At 42.6% G+C, this 20,751-nt stretch overlaps 1 protein-coding gene across 1 annotated transcript in view; it reads right to left on the bottom strand.

Annotated features, from left to right (window-relative positions):
- Positions 1-20,751, bottom strand: part of LOC124606585 (facilitated trehalose transporter Tret1-like) — an 89,528-nt gene that overhangs the window by 10,041 nt on the left and 58,736 nt on the right. Inside the window, exon 4 of the mRNA XM_047138570.1 lies at positions 17,819-18,127. Coding sequence (XP_046994526.1) covers positions 17,819-18,127 — 309 coding nt within the window. The remainder of the gene's footprint in view (positions 1-17,818; positions 18,128-20,751) is intronic.

Here is a 20,751-nt window from a genome sequence, read left to right as displayed (position 1 = left end):
TTTCTGTGAATGTCTGAAAACGGCTTAGAGTGTAACGATGGTGTTATACTGTAGTACAAATGATTCAAATGGCTCTAAGCACTATGGGACTTAACACCCGAGGTCATCAGTCCCCTAGACTTATAACTATTTAAACCTAACTAACCCAAGGACATCACACACATCCATGCCCGAGGCAGGATTCGAACCTGCGACCGTAGCGGCCGCGTGGTTCCGGACTGAAGCGCCTAGAACCGCTCGGCCACAGCGGTCGGTCTATACTGTAGTACAGCCAGCAGCAGTTTTGGGTATATTATCCCGTCATCTGCGATGTTCCATTATCGGCCACTGGCTGATCACATTTCACATTTACTATGGCCACATCCGTAGTGACGCTGAGCTTCAATGAACGACGTATGTGACTGGGAGGAAGTTACTGAAAGATGTCTCAGAGACCTTGTAGCGCCAACCTCGCGACCTCTGTATCTCGAGTTGTAAGCCTCCACGACGTCGCTTATAACTGTATACATTGAGGTTATTAATGTTGTGTGTAGTTGAGACAGGAGGTCATGTTGTGGACATTTATCATTTCTGGACCAGACCTCGCACATGGCACCTTTGCGTCTCGTGGGCAGATGCTTTTCCGATCCGGATCGAGAGTCGTGTTTCGATAGTCCAGGCGGTAGACTACTTCCCTGCGAAAGGCCGAGCTCTTAAATTCGAGTCCTAGTCTGGTAGTTTTTATGTGCAACAAAGTTTCCGATCAACTGACACTCAATGCAGACTGAAAATTCTTTTTGCATCAGTCTACATTCTGTTGTTCAGTGGAGTAGAAAATCTCTAATACCTGTTTTTCATCCCTGCAACAAACCGAAATATAATCGTGATCGCAATATTAATGGATCTTTAGTATATTTCATTTTATGATACATGCTCATCACCATTTTTTGTGATCTGTCTAAAGTATTCGACATTTCATATCATAAAATCATTTTGGAGAAATTTATAATTTGTTGCTTTTAATGTGCCCCGAGTATTTAGTTAAATTTTGGACCTGCTTATTCTCTTGCTATACATAAATAACCTACCACAATATACATGCAAAAAAACGGCTTTCTTTGCTGTTGTTTCAGCCATCATCTACAGGCAATCGTCTAGAATACTGACAAAACCATCACAATACTGCAATTGATATAAGAAATATGTTGTTAGGAACCAGAGTACTCGTAGCATTAAAAAATCTAACAATAGAAAAAGGTTCCTTCATTCACGTTGGACACAGAAAATGGCAGTTACAGTGCTAAGTTTCGACAACAGAGAGAACAAAAGAAGAACCGTAAGCTCTCAACCATTTTCCAGACGACACAAAGCTGTTTCTCTTACGAATCATGAATCTGATTTGACACCCACTGAAAAAGCCTTGTAAACAGGGAAAAACACGTCTCGGTGCGCAAATAAAATAAAGAAAACAAATATACAGCATGCAAGAGGTGTTTTTCTTTCGAACTACTGCAATTTATATATCACTAAAACTTGTAATTATAAAATAGTAGTACCGAGCGAGGTGGCGCAGTGGTTAGCACACTGGACTCGCATTCGGGAGGACGACGGTTCAATCCCGTCTCCGGCCATCCTGATTTAGGTTTTCCGTGATTTCCCTAAATCGTTTCAGGCAAATGCCGGGATGGTTCCTTTGAAAGGGCACGGCCGATTTCCTTCCCCATCCTTCCCTAACCCGAGCTTGCGCTCCGTCTCTAATGACCTCGTTGTCGACGGGACGTTAAACACCACTAACCTAACCTAACCTATAAAATAGTACACACGGCAGGGTCATGGGTTTTATTTATTTTTATCTTATCTAAATGCCAACGGCCTTGCCGCAGTGGAACGCCGGTTCCCGTCAGATCACCAAAGTTAAGCGCTGTCGGGCTCGGCTAGAACTTGGATGGGTCACCGTCCGTATCTAACGAGTGCTGTTGACCAGCTGGGTACGCTGAGCCCTGTGAGGCCAATTGAGGCCAATTGAGGGGTTGTAGCGGCACCGGTCACGAAAACTGACAACGACCGAGAAAGGGGTGTACTGACCACATGTCCGTCCGTTGGTCTGGGGAGTAAAGGGACCAAACTACGGAGTCATGCCTCATGCCCCTCCGTATTCGCATCCGGTGATGCCTAGAGGCTGAGAACGACACGGTGGCTGGTCGGTAGCGTTGGTCCTTCAAGGCCTGCTAGGATGATGTTTGTTTGTATCTTATCCGAATGACAGAAACAACGCGAAAAGAGTTCTATATCAACGATAAAACATAGGTACCCACAATTTGAAGAAATCAGACATTATTACCAAAACGACCCTAGATGAAATATAAGAAGTACAATACGCTAAGTTTTAGCGCTACAAATAGATCACAACCTTAACGGGAAACCTCAACCCCTAGAATTAATAAAACTTCACAATTCAGCTGTTTTCAGTACGCATGATTGCTGCTATAGGTGTTTTAAAACTGAATAAACTAATTTATTCCGCCTGTTTACACTCACTAATTAATTATGAAATAATTTTCTGGGAAGACTTACCGTAGAAGGACAGTAATTTGAGAATATAGAAGCATGTAAACAGAATTATATTTGGTTTAATTCTAGACCGTCTTGCAAACACCTCTTAAAAAAACTATAGATTTTGACAACTACTTCACAGTTTATCTGTATACAGTCATTAATCTCCTTTGTCATTATTAACATATCTATTTCCCAAAAAAATAGTGAACGTCTTGAGAGCAAGAACATAAAATATGAACCAGACACAACCTTTACGGGGGTTACATACATGGGCACATGTATATTCAACAACCTACCCGATCACACTAAATATTATGTAGATGATGTGGCGCAGTTTAAGTCTAAAATAAAGAACTGCCTATTGTGCAAGTCCTGGCAATCCACTGAAGAGCATCTTCACACAAAAAGTCTTAAATTTAATGTTTAGTTTATTGTTACAATCAGCAGCGAAACACAGTAATATATACATTTCATTGTCGTTGTTGTTGTTGCGGTCTCTAGTCCAAAGAATGGTTTGATACAATATTCCTGTGTAAGGTTCTTCACCTCTATTTTAACTACTGTAACCCACATACATTTGAACCTTCTTACTGTATGCATCCATTGGTCTCCCTCTGCAATTTATACTCTTCCACCCTTTCAAGTTCCTGTACGTTACCAGATTGACTATTACTTGATGCCTCAGTAGGCGTTATGTTGGGCTATAAATTTATTTTCCCCAAGTTGATTTAGTACTTCCTGCGTCCTAATTACTCATCTAATTTTAGCATTATTCTACAGCACCATATTTCAAAAGGTTATATTCTCTTCTTGTCTGACCAGCTTATTCTTCACATTTCACTTCCGTCCAAGGCTACACTCAAGAAAAATATGTACACAAAAGACTTCCTAGCACTTAAGTTAATATCAGATGTTAAAAAATTCTCTTCTTTACAAACGCTTTTCTTACTATAGTGTTATAACCAGCATTGGACATCCTCTCTACTACAGCCATGCACTTAACTTAAGCAGAATGCGCATATTTCCATATCTCAGACAGCACTCTCAGTCTGGCCCATGGAATACCGAAAGGAGGGTGGTACAACCCCCTTCCATGTAAAGGTTACTTAAAACACTTCGGATTCAGTCCGGCAACTTAGTTTTCTGCTATTTTTATCATACTTCTGCCCTGTGCTCGGTGAAGGAATTCATAGGGACCAGTTTGTTCTACTTCGTAGCTCACATCAGCAACGTCTTTTCTTTCCGTAGTCCCCATCATGACTCAAGTCTGTAATGTCTTGATGTGTGAATAATTGAATGTACCGGTAGATATCAGAGCAGTTTCTTTCTATTTCTGTGTAGACTCTTGGTAATTTTCCATTGAGTCATATTCAAACATGCTCCTAACCTGGAGTGCTCTGGAGCAACGATCATCTCGCCTTGTTAACGTCTTTTGACTGACCAAAAATTGATTGCATAAAGTGGGAATTTTGCACTGGATTCTTTTCAAGCATGTTCAGTAACCGCCCATTTTAACTAGCATCTTTCGACTGGCCAAGCAGCCACCAGCAACTTGAGCGATTTTGCGACCGGTCCAATGCCTCCCCCCCCCCCCCACACACACACAAACAGACACACATCGTAAAAAAAACTGCATCTGATGCTGAACCAATGCATTCAGCACGATCGATAGTTGGATTCAGCATTTTCTTCCGTGGTTAGGAGTATTAATACATACTTCCATTGTATGAAGTGAATATTTGAAATGATTACTCTTGTTTATTTTTCTATGAACTACGAGTGCGACCCTCCCTACCAAATTAACATTGTGCGAAGTCCTCACGCCATTCACTTTACTGATCGTTTTGAGTGACCTATCTGTAACTCCTGTTTTCTATTTTCATCATTCTGATAGCTTTACCGTTCGTGTATGATTATTCAGCGTAAATTTGTATATGTGTGTAGTGCCAGCCACCATGTGGATTGTGAGTAGAGTTCCTCCCACTAGGAGATGGCTAATCAAATAATTTTCATCTCCTCGAGTAGAACGAGTACCTAAATGTGTGTCAAACTTGAGAGTGTTCAAATTTACCAATTTTATTACATTTTGACGGGTTTGTTCCCACTCTCAATAGGCCCATATCGTTGCCTCACACTCAACACCGTGAATAGAATGAATACCCATAGACCTGAGAGCGTTTCGATAGGATGCGATTTGTTGGAATTATCGAGCGTTTATGGAATATAGTAGACTTGAATGTTGCGAGATTTAGAGTTGCTTCACTCCCTAAAGTACCCACATTTCGCGTACTGATGTTAATGTTAAAGAGTATTGGTAGTAATCCTCCATGCACCTTAAGGAACCACGTTGATTTGTTTTTGTTTCTCGGTGCACTATACATGCAGTGAGAATGAAGGGATTTTTCTGTTAATAAACTTCCATTTCATAAAACATGAGTCACTTTTTCTCTAAACCTCACTCATAGCTCACCGTATTCCTAATTTTCTTATGGAACCTCTAATAGAAAGACCACTTCACTTAGAGAATGTATGGTGGATATGCACGGTGGGCGAGAAGTTCCTGTTCCCCTGTAACCCTGTTTAGTATCGAATATTGTTATGCAGGATGGTAGCTGCATTACTTCTTCTCGGTTGTTAGAATCATTGTTGTAGTTCATGTTTACATGTTTTCGTAGTCGCAGTCGGATTTTAATTTGTACCCATGGCAGATGTGAGCAGTTACAGCTACACTACTGAGGAGCACTTAGTGACAAGTGAGTGGGTTCACAAACAACAACATACACGGCAAGACAATGAGACATACTATGCAAGCATTCCAGGAAAGATTTAATAAGGCTCCACAGCGAATACACTTATGTATTGCAAAATACGTGGTTTTGCCTTTGGCAGTGTTAAAGACAGACTGCGGAGTGGAAGGAAGAAGACACGAGAAGAAACATGTGCGCAGTCTCTGTTTAGATTGCACAATCTTCTATGAAGTCGACACTCAAACACGCATCGAGGATAACAATACGAGATCACATAAAGAAATGCGTTAAACTCAGACCTTTTCGACTGATGTTCGTAAACGAGTTGTTGGATACAGACGAGAATGATCGTGTTTTAGCACGCCGTGCTCTGTTAACTCAGTTTCCAAATGCGGTGAATCCTGCCAAGGTTATGTTTTCAGATGAATGTGCTATTTATCGCAGCTCATTTGCTCGAAATATTGTCGTTTGGGCCAAAGAGAATCCTCATTACACAGTCGAGTTAGGAAGGAAGTCGCCTCACGTAATGGTATGGGCAGCGATGACATCACATCTGCTTGGACCATACTTTTTTGAAGGGACTGTGATTGGAGCAGTTTATTGACACGTGTTAAAAACGTGGTTAATACTTCAGCTGGAGGAAAGGGGCCTCACAGGATGCATGTGCCGATACATGCACCTTGATAACTCTCCATGACGAGATGTCATGTGAGGTGAGGTCACAACAGGTGTTGCTGATGAACCATGACCTATCCACCGTCCTGGAAAGTGTTCAATTAGGAACTCGCGTACTTCACGACCGTAGTTAGGAGGCACACCGTCTTGCTGCAACCTCGTCGTTGTCCTACAAAGAACTACGCAATGCTGTTGAGGATACATTTCGCACTATAACACCGGACATGCTCAAAAATATGTCAAGAAGAACGTGGAGGCATATGCAAATGTGCTTACAGCTTTATTGGGAATATACAGATATAATGGACATTTAATACTTAGGAAACACTTTGTGCTAAAATAAAACAGATGAATTAGAATTACATGATGGTGTAACAGGAAATGCTGCAAAATGGTTCAAATGTTATATCTCTACCAGGAAACAAAGGGTTTTATTAGGAAAGAGACATGTATTAAGTTATCAGGCATCATCCAACTGGGAACTAATTACATGTGGGGGTCCCACAAGGTTCCATTTTAGGGCCCTTACGTTTTCTTGTGTATATCAATAACGTTTCATCAGTAACATTACCACATGCCAAGTTCGTTTTGTTTGCCGATAATACAAACATTTCAATAAATAGCAAATAAAGTGTAGTCTTAGAAAGATCGGCTAGTAAAATATTTTTGGACATTAATCACTGATTCCTAGCGAATTCTTTGTCACTAAACTTTGAAAAAACACATTACATGCAGTTCAGAACTTGTAAGGGGTGTCCCACGAGCATATGCCTAACATACGATGACAAGCACATAGAAGAAGTGTACAGTGTTAACTTCTTGGGATTACAGCTTGATAATAAATTCAACTGGGAGGAGCACACCGCATAACTGCTGAAGCATCTTAACAAATCTCTATTTGCAATGCTAATTGTGTTAGACACTGGGAATATAAAAGTGAAAAAGCTGGCATACTATACGTACTTTCATTCCATAATGCCATGTGGGATTATCTTTTGGGTAATTCATCAAACCAAGCTAAAGTTTTCCAGGCACAAGAACATGCAGTAAGAGTTATATCTGGTGTGAACTCAACAACATCCTGTTGAAGCCTATTTAGGGAACTAGGGATACTAACTACTGCTTCCCAATATATTTATTCCTTACTGAAATTTGTCATTAAAAATACATCACTTTTTCAAACCAACAGCTCAATTCATGGAATCAATACTAGAAATAAGAATAATCTTCACAAGGATTTAAAGTCACTAGTCTTGTACATAAAGGTGTGCATTATTCAGGAATACACATTTGCAATAACTTGCCAGCAGCCATAAAGAGCTTAACAACCAACGAAATTCAGTTTAAGAGAAGCCCAAAGGATTTATTGGTGGCCAACTTCTTCTACTCCATTAATGAATTTCTCAGTAGAACCAAATGATTTGTGTGTGTGTGTGTGTGTGTGTGTGTGTGTGTGTGTGTGTGTGTGTGTGTAAAAGTACAATATAACTTCTGCACAATTTCAGTGCAGTAATCTGTTCATTGTAAATAAGTATTATAGTGGTTCTATTACATGTTTATTACCTTACAAATAAAAAAATTTTTTTTAATTCAGTGTATTAGTGTTTGTAAAATGATTCTATCATATTGTGTTCATTAAAAAAGTGACGATCATTCCACTTGGGACCTGTGGAAAGGCACATTAGCTTATTTATTTGACTTGTAAATATTTATCATGTATTATTGTTTTTCTGACATGTTCTACATCCTGGAGGACCCCCTCCCTACGGATCAATTGGAACGAAAGGAAGTCTAATCTAATCTAATCTATTACAAGAGTTACAGGGACTTCATGCCCACCCTGTATATTGAGTCGAAGCCTCAGTATGAAGTCAGTTGCCTATCTGATTAACGTAGAGGCTCATAAAATAAATTACTGTTCAACTTAGGATGACATTGTACACAGTGGCACTGAAGTATGGAAATGTTGCTTCCCCCAGTTCTCAAGGTCATCACGCTTTTCCAGGGTCCATGGTATAGGGCGAAATTAGTGTCCCGGAGAATAATACGAATAAGAGTATGAATCACTTTTAATACGATTGAGATAATGTGCAAATCAAAGAAGCTGTACCATACCATCGTTAGAGATTGCTGAGCGTTCCAGGCAGCATTGTTCCAGCTAAGCGGTTATGCAGCTAGAATTAATACTAAATATGGTTAATGAATTGATATTCGAGGGTCGTACCGGAAGTAATGTCTCCTATTTTTTTGCGGTGACTCTGGACGTCCGCGCCAGATGGTATATTGCTTGAACCTTCCTCTTTCCTTTGCAGGTGGTTCCATTGTTCTGTAGTAGTTGCCGCCAGCAGAGGAGTGTTCAAAATGGAGTCTGATATGGACGCGCGTATAAAACAGCGATGTGTGATTGAATTTCTCGCTAGTGAAGAAACTGCGCCAATTGAAATCTATCGATGCATGCGGAAGGTGTATGGAGACTATACAAGCCGCGCGAAGTCACCGCGCGGTTTGAGGCGTCATGTCACGGACTGCACGGCCCCTCCCGCCGGAGGTTCGAGTCCTCCCTCGGGCATGGGTGTGTGTGTTGTTCTTAGCATAAGTTAGTTTAAGTAGTGTGTAAGTCTAGAGACCGATGACCTAAGCAGTTTGGTCCCTTAGGAATTCACACACATTTGAACATTTGAGACTATACTATAGACGTGAGGAATGTGAGGCGATGGGTACAGCATTGAAGGTTGTGGAAAGGATGTGTATGACAAGCCACGGCCCGGTCGAACCTGCACAGCTGTCAACCCTCGCAAAGAAGAGCGTCTTAATCAACTCATCCGTGCTGATCGGCGTATAGCGACCAGAGAATTGTGTGCAAAGCTAAATGTCTGCTGTAATGCCATTGAAACAATGTTGGATCGTCTTGGTTATCGCAAGCCTGTGCGAGATGGATGCCTCGGATGCTTACAGAAGAACAAAAAACTCATCGAATGCAAATTTGTCGGGTCAATATGAAGCTGAAGGTGACAATTTTATGAGTAGCATCGTCACCGAGATGAGACTTGCTATCATGACTACGAGCCGGAATCCAAAACACTGTCCATAGAATGGCGACATGCGAATTCTCCATCAAAGAAGAAGACTCAGCCGTCTGTAGGCAAAGTGGTGTGCGCAGTCTTCGGGAATAGCCGCTTGTCGTTCGTTTGGTTGTCCTGGAGCCTCGAGAAACTGTCAATTCACCCCGCTACAAGACGACACTAACTAAGTCCTACGACCTCATCCAGAAACGCACCCTCTCGAAACATGGACAGCAAGCTACACCGCGATGCAGAGCGCCTCTCTTGCAGAGTCTGCCACTTGAGTTTGCTAAACATCTCCGTAACGCTATCACGCTTATCAGATAACCTTGAGACGAAACGCGCCGCTCCTCTTTGGATCTTCTCTATCTCCTCCGTCAACCCGACCTGGTACGGGTCCCACACTGATGAGCAATACTCAAGTATAGATCGAACGAGTGTTTTGTAAGCCACCTCCTTTGTTGATGGACTACATTTTCTAATGACTTTCCCGATGAATCTCAACCTGGCATCCGCCTTACCAACAATTAATTTTATATCATCATTCCACTTCAAATCCTTCCCTACGCATACTCCCAAATATTTTACAGAAGTAACTGCTACCAGTGTTTGTTCCGCTATCATATAATCATACAATAATGGATCCTTCTTTCTATGTATTCGCAATACATTACATTTGTCTATGTTAAAGGTCAGTTGCCACTCCCTGCACCAAGTGCCTATCCGCTGCAGATCTTCCTGCATTTAGCTGCAATTTTCTAATGCTGCAACTTCTCTGTATACTACAGCATCATCTGCGAAAAGCCGCATGGAACTTCCGACACTATCTGCTAGGTTATTTATATATACTGTGAAAAGCAATGGTCCCATAGTACTCCCCTGTGGTACGCCAGAGGTTACTTTAACGTTTGTAGACGTCTCTCCATTGAGAACAACATGCTGTGTTCTGTTTGCTAAAAACTTCAATCCAGCCACACAGCTGGTCTGATATTCCGTAGGCTCTTACTTTGTTTATCAGGCGACAGTGCGGAACTGTATCGAACCCCTTCCAGAAGTCAAGGAAAATGGCATCTACCTGCGAACCTGTATCTAATATTTTCTGGGTCTCGTGAATAAATAAAACGAGTTGGGTCTCACACGATCGCTGTTTCCGGAATCCATGTTGATTCCTACAGAGTAGATTCTGGGTTTCCAGAAATGACATGATACGCGAGCAAAAAACATGTTCTAAAATTCTACAACAGATCGATGTCAGAGATATAGCCCTATAGTTTTGCGCATCTGCTCGACGACCCTTCTTGAAAACTGGAACTACCTCTGCTCTTTTCCAATCATTTGGAACCTTCCGTTCCTCTAGAGACTTGCGGTACACGGCTGTTCGAAGGGGGGCAAGTTCTTTCGCGTACTTTGTGTAGAATCGAATTGGTATCCCGCTCTTTTCGATATCTTTTGGATGTCTTGTAGCCTGGAGAAATTGTCAATTCAGCACGCTACAAGACGGCACTAACTAAGTTGAAAGTCCGACTTTCTAGGGTAAGGCCAGAGATGAAGACCAACTTTCACCTGCAACATAATAACGCTAGGTCCCACACCAGTTTTGCGACCAGGAAACTTATTGCAAAATTCGGCCGGACTGTCTTACCACATCCACCGTACTATTCCGATTTAGCGCCTTCAGACTTCCATCTCTTTGGGCATCTGCATTACGTGGCGAACATTTTCAAGACTCGGATGCTGTTGTCAGAGCTGTAAGGAGGCGGTAGCCGTCAGCCTTTCCCGAGTTTTACAAGCGCGTCATGCAGACTCTGGTTCATCGTTGGCACTAGTGCATAACGAATGTAGTTGAATTGTGGAACAATGACAGTTTGAAGCTGAAATATTTGCTCTGTTTAGCTGTGCTATTGTGATTTATGTATCTCCTGTAGTTTCCTTGAATAAAAATAGGAGGCATTACTTTCGGAAAGACCCTAGTACATCACTGCAGTAGTGTACGTTAAAGTTCAAGTGAAATAAGGATGTTATGGTTCAGCAGTTATGAAAATGAAACCACAAAATTTTCCCAAACATTTTGCAATAAGTTTACGTCCGATGGTAAGATGGTCGGTGCTGCCAAAGCAGAGCTACTAAACACAGCCATCCGAAATACCTTCACAAAAGACTACGAAGTAAATATTCCTGAATTCGAATCGAGAACAGCTACCAACATGAGTAACGTAGAAGTAAATATCCTCCGAGTAGTGAAGCAACTTAAATCACTTAATAAAAGCACGTCTTCTGGTCCAGACTGTAAACCAGTTAGGTTCCTTTCGGAGTATGCTGATGCATTAGCTCCATACTTAACAATCATATACAACCGTTCGCTCGACGAAAGATCCGTACCCAAAGACTGGAAAATTGCACAAGTCACACCAATATTCAAGAGAGGTAGTAGGAGTAATCCACTAACGTCGATATGCAGCAGGATTTTAGAAGATATGTTGTGTTCGAACATTATGAATTACCTCGAAGGAAACGGTCTATTGACACACAGTCAACATGGGTTTATAAACCTCGTTCCTGTGAAACACAACTATCTCTTTATTCACATGAAGTGCTGAGTGATATTGGCAAGGGATTTTAGATGGATTCCATATTTCTGGATTTCCAGAAGGCTTTTGACACTGTACCACACAAGCGGCTCGTAGTGAAATAGCGTGCTTATGGAATATCGTCTCAGTTATGTAACTGGATCTGTGATTTCCTGGCCGGCCGTTGGTGGCCGAGCGGTTCTAGGCGCTTCAGTCTGGATCTACGCGACCGCTACGGTCGCAGGGTCGAATCCTGCCTCGGGCGTGGATGTGCGTGATGTCCTTAGGTTAGTTAGGTTTAAGTAGTTCTAAGTTCTAGGGGACTGATGACCTGAGATGTTAAGTCCCATAGTTCTCAGAGCCATTTTTTTGTGATTTCCTGTCAGAGAGGACACAGTGCGTTGTAATTGACGGAAAGTCATCGAGTAAAACAGAAGTGATTTCTGGCGTTCCCCAAGGTAGTGTTATTGCCCCTATGCTGTTCCTTATCTATATAAACGATTTGGGAGACAATCTGAGCAACTGTGTTCGTTTGTTTGCAGATGACGCTGTCGTTTATCGACTAATAAAGTCATCAGAAGATTAAAAAAAATTGCAAAACGGTTTAGAAGAAATATCTGAATGGTGCGAAAAGTCTAATCTAAAAGCCGTAAATTCAACTAAATACCTAGGTATTACAATTACGAACAATTTAAATTGGAAGGAACACACAGAAAACGTTGTGGGGAAGGCTAACCAAAGACTGCGTTTTATTGGCAGGACACTTAGAAACTGTAACAGACCTACTAAGGAGACTGCCTACATGTTGTGTACATAGTTCCGCGTAGTCAGCGCGTACAGAACTTTCCCACTAGAGCGCGCCCCGCTAAGCACGACAGCGCAGGCGCAGCGCTCGTCCGTCTCTGCACTATGAGATGGCGCTGTCTTAGAGACGGACCAAATTCTGCTTCCGCCGATTCGCGTATTAATATGTAACACAGCCAATGAGATTGCTGCTAACGTAGAACCTTTTCTCCTCGCGGATCACACTCGCGCAGTGATACCTGAACGCTCGAGGTATTACAACGAGTGTACAGACCTCCGATTAGTCAGTCTGCATTAGTCTGTAGTCAAGTTTCAGTCTGCGCCTAATAAGATTATCATATTCCTGTACATAGCCATGAAGAGAAATGTATAGACAGTTTGTCAAGTATCAGAGATATGTGAGAATAATATTAATGTACCAAGACCAAAGGAACTTCAGATTGTCAATTGTAAACAGCATCCAGAATCAAGTTACGTAATATCTATGCTTTTTATTATTTTAATAAATGTGTGTGAAAATTAATGAAGTTCTGTTTAAAGTTGGTCACCGTCAATCTGCTGCTCTAGGAGGGGAAGGGGAATAGTGTTTAACGTCCCGTCCACAACGAGGTCATTAGAGACGGAGCGCAAGCTCGGGTGAGGGAAGTATGGGGAAGGAAATCGGCCGTGCCATTTCAAAGGAACCATCCCGGCATTTGCCTGAAGCGATTTAGGGAAATCACGGAAAACCTAAATCAGGATGGCTGTAGACGGGATTGAACCGTCGTCCTCCCGAAAGCGAGTCCAGTGTGCTAACCACTGCGCCACCTATCTGCTACTATAAACGTGCAAGTGACATTTCTATCGTCTGACCTAATGGCAGCAGATAAACACGCCACGATAAGACCACGAGACATATTGCTGACACTCGCCTACTTCGTTAGAGCGACAAGTCAAATAATCTGATGGTGTGTGTACCGAAGGTCTTACAGTACGCACACCACACTACACTACGCTTGTCTGTCCATATTTAGAATACTATTGGGCGGTGTGGGATCCTTACCAGATAGGACTGACGGAGTACATCGAAAAAATTCAAAGAAAGGCAGCACGTTTTGTATTATCGCGAAATATGGGAGAGAGTGTCACAGAAATGATACAGGATTTGGGATGGACATCATTAAAAGAAAGGCGTTTTTCGTTGTGACGTAATCTTCTCACGAAATTCCAATCACGAACTTTCACCTCTGAATGCAAAAATATTTTGTTGACACCGACTTACATAGGGAGGAACGATCACCACGATAAAATAATGGAAACCAGAGCCCGTACGGAAAGATATAGGTGTTAGTTCTTTCCGCGCGCTATACGAGATTGGAATATTAGAGAATTGTGAAGGTGGTTCGGTGAACCCTCTGCCAGGCACTTAAATGTGATTTGCAGAGTATTCATGTAGATGTAGATGAACGCTATGGTTCGACAGATCGAGGTGATGCAACGCAGCTAGCTCTTTATTCGCACGAAGTAATGGCCGCTGTCGACAGGGGATCTCAAGTTGATTCCGCATTTCTAGATTTCCGGAAAGCTTTTGACACCGTTCCTCACAAGCTACTTCTAATCAAGCTGCGGGCCTATGGGGTATCGTCTCAGTTGTGCGACTGGATTTGTGAGTTCCTGTCAGGAAGGTCGCAGTAATAGATGGCAAATCATCGAGGATAATTGAAGTGATATCAGGTGTATCCCAGGGAAGCGTCCTGGGACCTCTGTTGTTCCTGATCTTTTTAAATGACCTGGGTGACAATCTGAGCAGTTCTCTTAGGTTGTTCGCAGATGATGTTGTAATTTACCGTCTAGTAAGGTCATCCGAAGACCAGTATCAGCTGCAAAGCTATTTAGAAAAGAATGCTGTATGGTGTGGCAGGTGGCAGTTGACGCTAAATAACATAAAGTGTGAGGTGATCCACATGAGTTCCTAAAGAAATCCGTTGGAATTCGATTACTCGATAAATAGTACAATTCTCAAGGCTGTCAATTCAACTAAGTACCTGGGTGTTAAAATTACGAACAACTTCAGTTGGAAAGACCACATAGATCATATTGTGGGGAAGGCGAGCCAAAGGTTGCGATTCATTGGCAGGGCACTTAGAAGATGCAACAAGTCCACCAAAGAGACAGCTTACACTACACTCGTTCGTCCTCTGTTAGAATATTGCTGCGCGGTGTTGGATCCTTACCATGTGGGATTGGGGGAGGACATCGAAAGGGTGCAAAAAAGGGCAGCTCGTTTTGTATTATCACGTAATAGGGGAGAGAGTGTGGCAGATATGATACGCTAGTTGGGATGGAAGCCATTAAAGCAAAGACGTTTTTCGTCGAAGCGAGATCTATTTGCGAAATTTCAGTCACCAACTTTCTCTTCCGAATGCGAAAATATTTTGTTGAGCCCAACCTACATAGGTAGGAATGATCATCAAAATAAAATAAGAGAAATCAGAGCTCGAACAGAAAGGTTTAAGTGTTCGTTTTTCCCGCGCGCTGTTCGGGAGTGGAATGGTAGAGAGATAGTATGATTGTAGTTCGATGAACCCTCTGCCAAGCACTTAAATGTGAATTGCAAAGTAATCATGTAGATGTAGATGTAGATGTAGAAGAAGACCAATTTTCACCTGAAACATAACAACACCAGGCTCCACACCAGTTCTGCGACCATGCAAAATTCGGCAGGACTGTCTTATCACATCCACCGTACTATCGCGATTTAGCAGCTTCAGACTTCCATCTCTTTCGGCATCTGGACTACGTGGCCAGCATTTTCAAGACTCGGATGCTGTTGTCAAATCTGTAAGGAGGCGGGTAGCGTGAGCCGGTTCCGAGTTTTACAAGCGCGACATGCAGACTGGTTCATCGTTGGCACAAGTGCATAACGAATGGTGGTGACTATATGGAAAAATGACAGTCTGAAGCTGAAATATTTACTCTGTTTAGCTGCGCTATTGTGATTTATGTATCTCTTGTAGTTTCCATGAATAAAAATGGGAGGCGTACCTTTCGGAACGACCCTTGTATATTACTGCAGTAGTGTGCGCTAAAGTTCAAGTGAAAGAAGGATGTTATGGTTCAGCAGTTATGTTAATGAAACCACAAAATTTTCCCAAACGTTTTGCAACAAGAGACTGAGACTTTCACTCTGCAGCGGGGTGTGCGCTGATATGAAACTTCCTGGCAGATTAAAACTGTGTGCCGAACCGAGACTCGAACTCGGGACCCTTGCTTTTCGCAGGCAAGTGCTCTACCAACTCTTTTTTTTTTTTTTTTTTTTTAATCTCACTTTTTTCGTTATAGTTCAAATGCTTCAGATGGCTCCGAGCACTATGCGACTTAACTTCTGAGGTCATCAGTCGCCTAGAACTTAGAAGTAATTAAACCTAAGTAACCTAAGGACATCACACACATGCATGCCAGAGGCAGGATTCGAACCTGCGACAGTAGCGGTCGCTCCGTTTCAATTGTTCGTGGCGGACGTCACCTGACGCCTGTTCAAGTTCGTTATTGATTCATTCACCCAGTTTTTTTATTACAGAGGACAGCTAACCCTCTGACCGAACACGCTGAGCTACCGTGCCGGCATCCATCTGAGCTACCCAAACACGACTCACGCTCCGTCCTCACAGCTTTACTTTCGCCGGTACCTCGTCTGCTACCTTCCAAACTTCACAGAAGCTCTCCTGCGATCCTTGCACACCTAGCACTCTTGGAAGAATGGATATTGCGGAGATATGGCTTAGCCACAGCCTGGGGGCTGTTTGCAGAATGAGACTTTCACTCTGCAGCGGCGTGTGCGCTGCTATGAAACTTCCTGGAGTGCTAGTTCTGCAAGGTTCGCAGGAGAGCTTCTGTGAAGTTTGGAAAGTGCGAGACGAGGTACTGGCGGAATTAAAGCTGTGAGGACGTGGCCTGAGTCATGCTTGGGTAGCTCAGCTGGTAGAGCACTTGCCCGCGAAAGGCAAATGTCCCGAGTTCGACTCTTGGCCCGGCATATAGTTTTAATCTGCCAGGAAGTTTTATTTTGAAATAAGTTGAGGACCAATTGGATGAAAATCAGTGTGGGTTTAGGCTTATTAGAGGTTGTCAGGACCAGATCTTTAGCTTATGGCAAATAATGGAGAAGTGTTATGAGTGGAACAGGGAATTGTATCTATGCTTTATAGATCTAGAATAGGCATATGACCGGGTTCCTGGGAGGAAGTTATTGTCTGTTCTACGAGATTATGGAATAGGAGGCAAACTTTTGCAAGCAATTAAAGGTCTTTACATGGATAGTCAGGCAGCAGTTAGAGTTGACGGTAAATTGAGTTCATGGTTCAGAGTAGTTTCAGGGGTAAGACAAGGCTGCAACCTGTCTCCACTGCTGTTCATATTATTTATGGATCATATGTTGAAAACAATAGACTGGCTAGGTGAGATTAAGATATGTGAACACAAAATAAGCAGTCTTGCATATGCCGATGACTTAGTTGTGATGGCAGATTCGATTGAAAGTTTGCAAACTAATATTTCAGAGCTAGATCAGAAATGTAAGGACTATGGTATGAAGATTAGCATCTCCAAAACGAAAGTAATGGCAGTGGGAAAGAAATATAAACGGATTGAGTGCCAAATAGGAGGAACAAAGTTAGAACAGGTGGACGGTTTCAAGTACTTAGGATGCATATTCTCACAGGATGGCAACATAGTGAAAGAACTGGAAGCGAGGTGTAGCAAAGCTAATGCACTGAGTGCTCAGGTACGATCTACTCTCTTCTGCAAGAAGGAAGTCAGTACCAAGACTAAGTTACCTGTGCACCGTTCAATCTTTCGATCAACTTTGTTGTAAGGGAGCGAAAGCTGGGTGGATTCAATAAGGTTGAGGTTACGGATATGAAAGTAGCTAGGATGATTGCAGGTACTAGTAGATGGGAACAATGGCAGGAGGGTGTCCACAATGAGGAAATCAAAGAAAAACTGGGAGTGAACTCTATAGATGTAGCAGTCAGGGCGAACAGGCTTAGATGGTGGGGTCATGTTACACGCATGGGAGAAGCAAGGTTACCCAAGAGACTCATGAGTTCAGCGTAGAGGGTAGGAGGAGTCGGGGTAGACCAAGGAGAAGGTACCTGGATTCGGTTAAGAATGATTTTGAAGTAATAGGTTTAACATCAGAACAGGCACCAATGTTAGCACTGAATAGGGGATCATGGAGGAATTTTATAAGGGGGGCTATGCTCCAGACTGAACGCTGAAAAGGCATAATCAGTCTTAAATGATGACGATGATGATGATGATGATAAGTTGACGTCAGATGGAAAGGTGGTCGCGAACGCTACGGTTCGACAGATCGAGATGTTGTGACTGCAGTATACGGGCAGTGCTTCACAGGAAAGGCGGGAGGAAACGTTGCAGTGGGCTGTACCTGTGAGATGCACATGCCGATGGCGGAGGCGATGAGCATGATCCTGCGGCCGAGGCGGTCGGCGAGCAGTGGCGTGGTGCACGACGCGGCCAGCATTACGATGCCGACGATGATGAGCGAGACGCTGCTGTCGATGCTGCTGCCCGTCATCTTGAAGATGGCCTCGCCGAAGAACAGCATCGCGTTGATGCCGGACAGCTGCTGGAACGTCATCAGCCCCAGCGTCAGGTAGAGGGCGCGCACGTTGCCCCGCGTCGACACCAGGTCGCGGAACGACGCCTCGTTCTTCTTCGCGTCTTCCACTGCCTCCTGGACACCCAAAATCAAACAGGGTGATACCAGAGGCGTCGCGCGCCCAACGGCCTGTCGCAAGAACCTTTGATACGACTGCGCCTCAGGTACTTGGTTCTTTATTTCATCCGTCATAAATAATCTCTACCTGCCCAATTAAGGGTAGGACAGAAAATTTAAAAAGGGAAATGGATAGGTTAAAATTGGATATAGTGGGAATTAGTGAGGTTCGGTGGCAGGAGGAACAAGACTTCTGGTCAGGTGAATACAGGATTATAAATACAAAATCAAATAGGGGTAATGCAGGAGTAGGTTTAATAATAAATAAAACAATAGGATTGCGGGTAAGCTACTACAAACAGCACAGCGAACGCATTGTTATGGCCAAGATAGACACGAAGCCCACGCCTACGACAGTAGTACAGGTCTATATGCCAACTGGCTCTGCAGATGACGAAGAAATTGAAGAAATGTGTGACGAAATAAAAGAAATTATTCAGATAGTGAAGGGAGACGAAAATTTAATAGTCATGGGTGACTGGAATTCGGTAGTAGGAAAAGGGAGAGAAGGAAACGTAGTAGGTGATATGGATTGGCGGTAAGAAATGAAAGCGGAAGCCGCCTGGTGGAATTTTGCACAGAGCACAACTTAATCATAGCTAACACTTGGTTCAAGAATCATAAAAGAAGGTTGTACACATGGAAGACGTCTGGAGATACTGACAGGTTTCAGATAGATTATATAATGGTAAGACAGAAATTTAGGATCCAGGTTTTAAATTGTAGGACATTTCCAGGGGCAGATGTGGACTCTGACCACAATCTGTTGGTTATGAACTGTAGATTAAAACTGAAGAAATTGCAAAAAGGTGGGAATTTATGGAGATGGAACCTGGATAAACTGACTAAACCAGAGGTTGTACAGAGTTTCAGGGAGAGCATAAGGGAACAATTGACAGAAATGGGGGAAAGAAATACAGTAGAAGAAGAATGGCTAGCTTTGAGGGATGAAGCAGTGAAGGCAGCAGAGGGTCAAGTAGGTAAAAAGACGAGGGCTAGTAGAAATCCTTGGGTGACAGAAAAAATATTGAATTTCATTGATGAAAGGAGAAAACATAAAAATGCAGTAAATGAAGCAGGCAAAAAGGAATACAAACGTCTCAAAAATGAGATCGACAGGAAGTGTAAAATGTCTAAGCACGGATGGCTAGAGGATGTAGAGGCATATCTCACTGCGTGTAAGATAGATACTGCCTGCAGGAAAATTAAAGAGACCTTTGGAGATAAGAGAACCACTTGTATGAATATCAAGAGCTCAGGTGGAAACCCAGTTCTAAGCAAAGAAGGGAAAGCAGAAAGGTGGAAGGAGTATATAGAGAGTCTATATAGGGGCGATGTACGTGAGGACAATATTATGGAAATGGAAGACAATGTAGATGAAGATGAAATGGGAGATATGATACTGCGAGAAGAGTTTGACAGAGCACTGAAAGGCCCCGGGAGTAGACAACATTCCATTAGAACTACTGACAGCCTTGGGAGATCCAGTCCTAACAAAACTCTACCATCTGGTGAGCAAGATGTATGAGACAGGCGAAATACCCTCAGACTTCAAGAAGAATATAATAATTCCAATACCAAAGAAAGCAGGTGTTGACAGATGTGAAAATTACCGAACTATCTGTTTAATAAGTCACAGCTGCAAAATACTAACGCGAATTCTTTACAGACGAATGGAAAAACTGGTAGAAGCCGACCTCAGGGAAGATCAGTTTGGATTCCGTAGAAATGTTGGAACATGTGGGGCAATACTGACCTTACGACTTATCTTAGAAGAAAGATTAAGGAAAGGCAAACCTACGTTTCTAGCATTTGTAGAGTTAGAGGAAGCCTTTGACAATGTTGACTGGAATATTCTCTTTCAAATTCTAAAGGTGGCAGGGGTAAAACACAGAGAGCGAAAGGCTATTTACAATTTGTACAGAAACCAGATGGCAGTTATAAGAGTCGAGGGACACGAAAGGGAAGCAGTGGTTGGGAAGGGAGTGAGACAGGGTTGTAGCCTCTCCCCAATAATATTCAATCTGTATATTGAGCAAGCAGTAAAGGAAACAAAAGAAAAATTCGGAGTAGGTATTAAAATCCATGGAGAAGAAATAAAAACGTTGAGGTTCGCCGATGACATTGTAATTCTGTCAGAGACAGCAAAGGACTTGGAAGAGCAGTTGAACGGAATGGACAGTGTTTTGAAAGGAGGATATAAGATGAACATCAACAAAACCAAAACGAGAATAATGGACTGTTGTCAAATTTAATCAGGTGATGCTGCGGGAGTTAGATTAGGAAATGAGACGCTTAAAGAAGTGGTAAAGGAATTTTGCTATTTGGGGAGCAAAATAACTGATGATGGTCGAAGTAGAGAGGATATAAAATGTAGACTGGCAATGGCAAGGAAAGCGTTTCTGAAGAAGAGAAATTTGTTAACATCGAGTATAGATTTAAGTGTCAGGAAGTCGTTTCTCAAAGTATTTGTATGGAGTGTAGCCATGTATGGAAGTGAAACATGGACGATAAATAGTTTAGACAAGAAGAGAATAGAAGCTTTCGAAATGTGGTGCTACAGAAGAATGGTGAAGATTGGA

This window comes from Schistocerca americana, chromosome 3, assembly GCF_021461395.2.
Source record: "Schistocerca americana isolate TAMUIC-IGC-003095 chromosome 3, iqSchAmer2.1, whole genome shotgun sequence".
Classification (NCBI taxonomy): Eukaryota; Metazoa; Arthropoda; class Insecta; order Orthoptera; family Acrididae; genus Schistocerca; species Schistocerca americana.
Note: the sequence above shows the minus strand (reverse complement) of the source record. Positions and strands in the feature narration are given on the sequence as shown.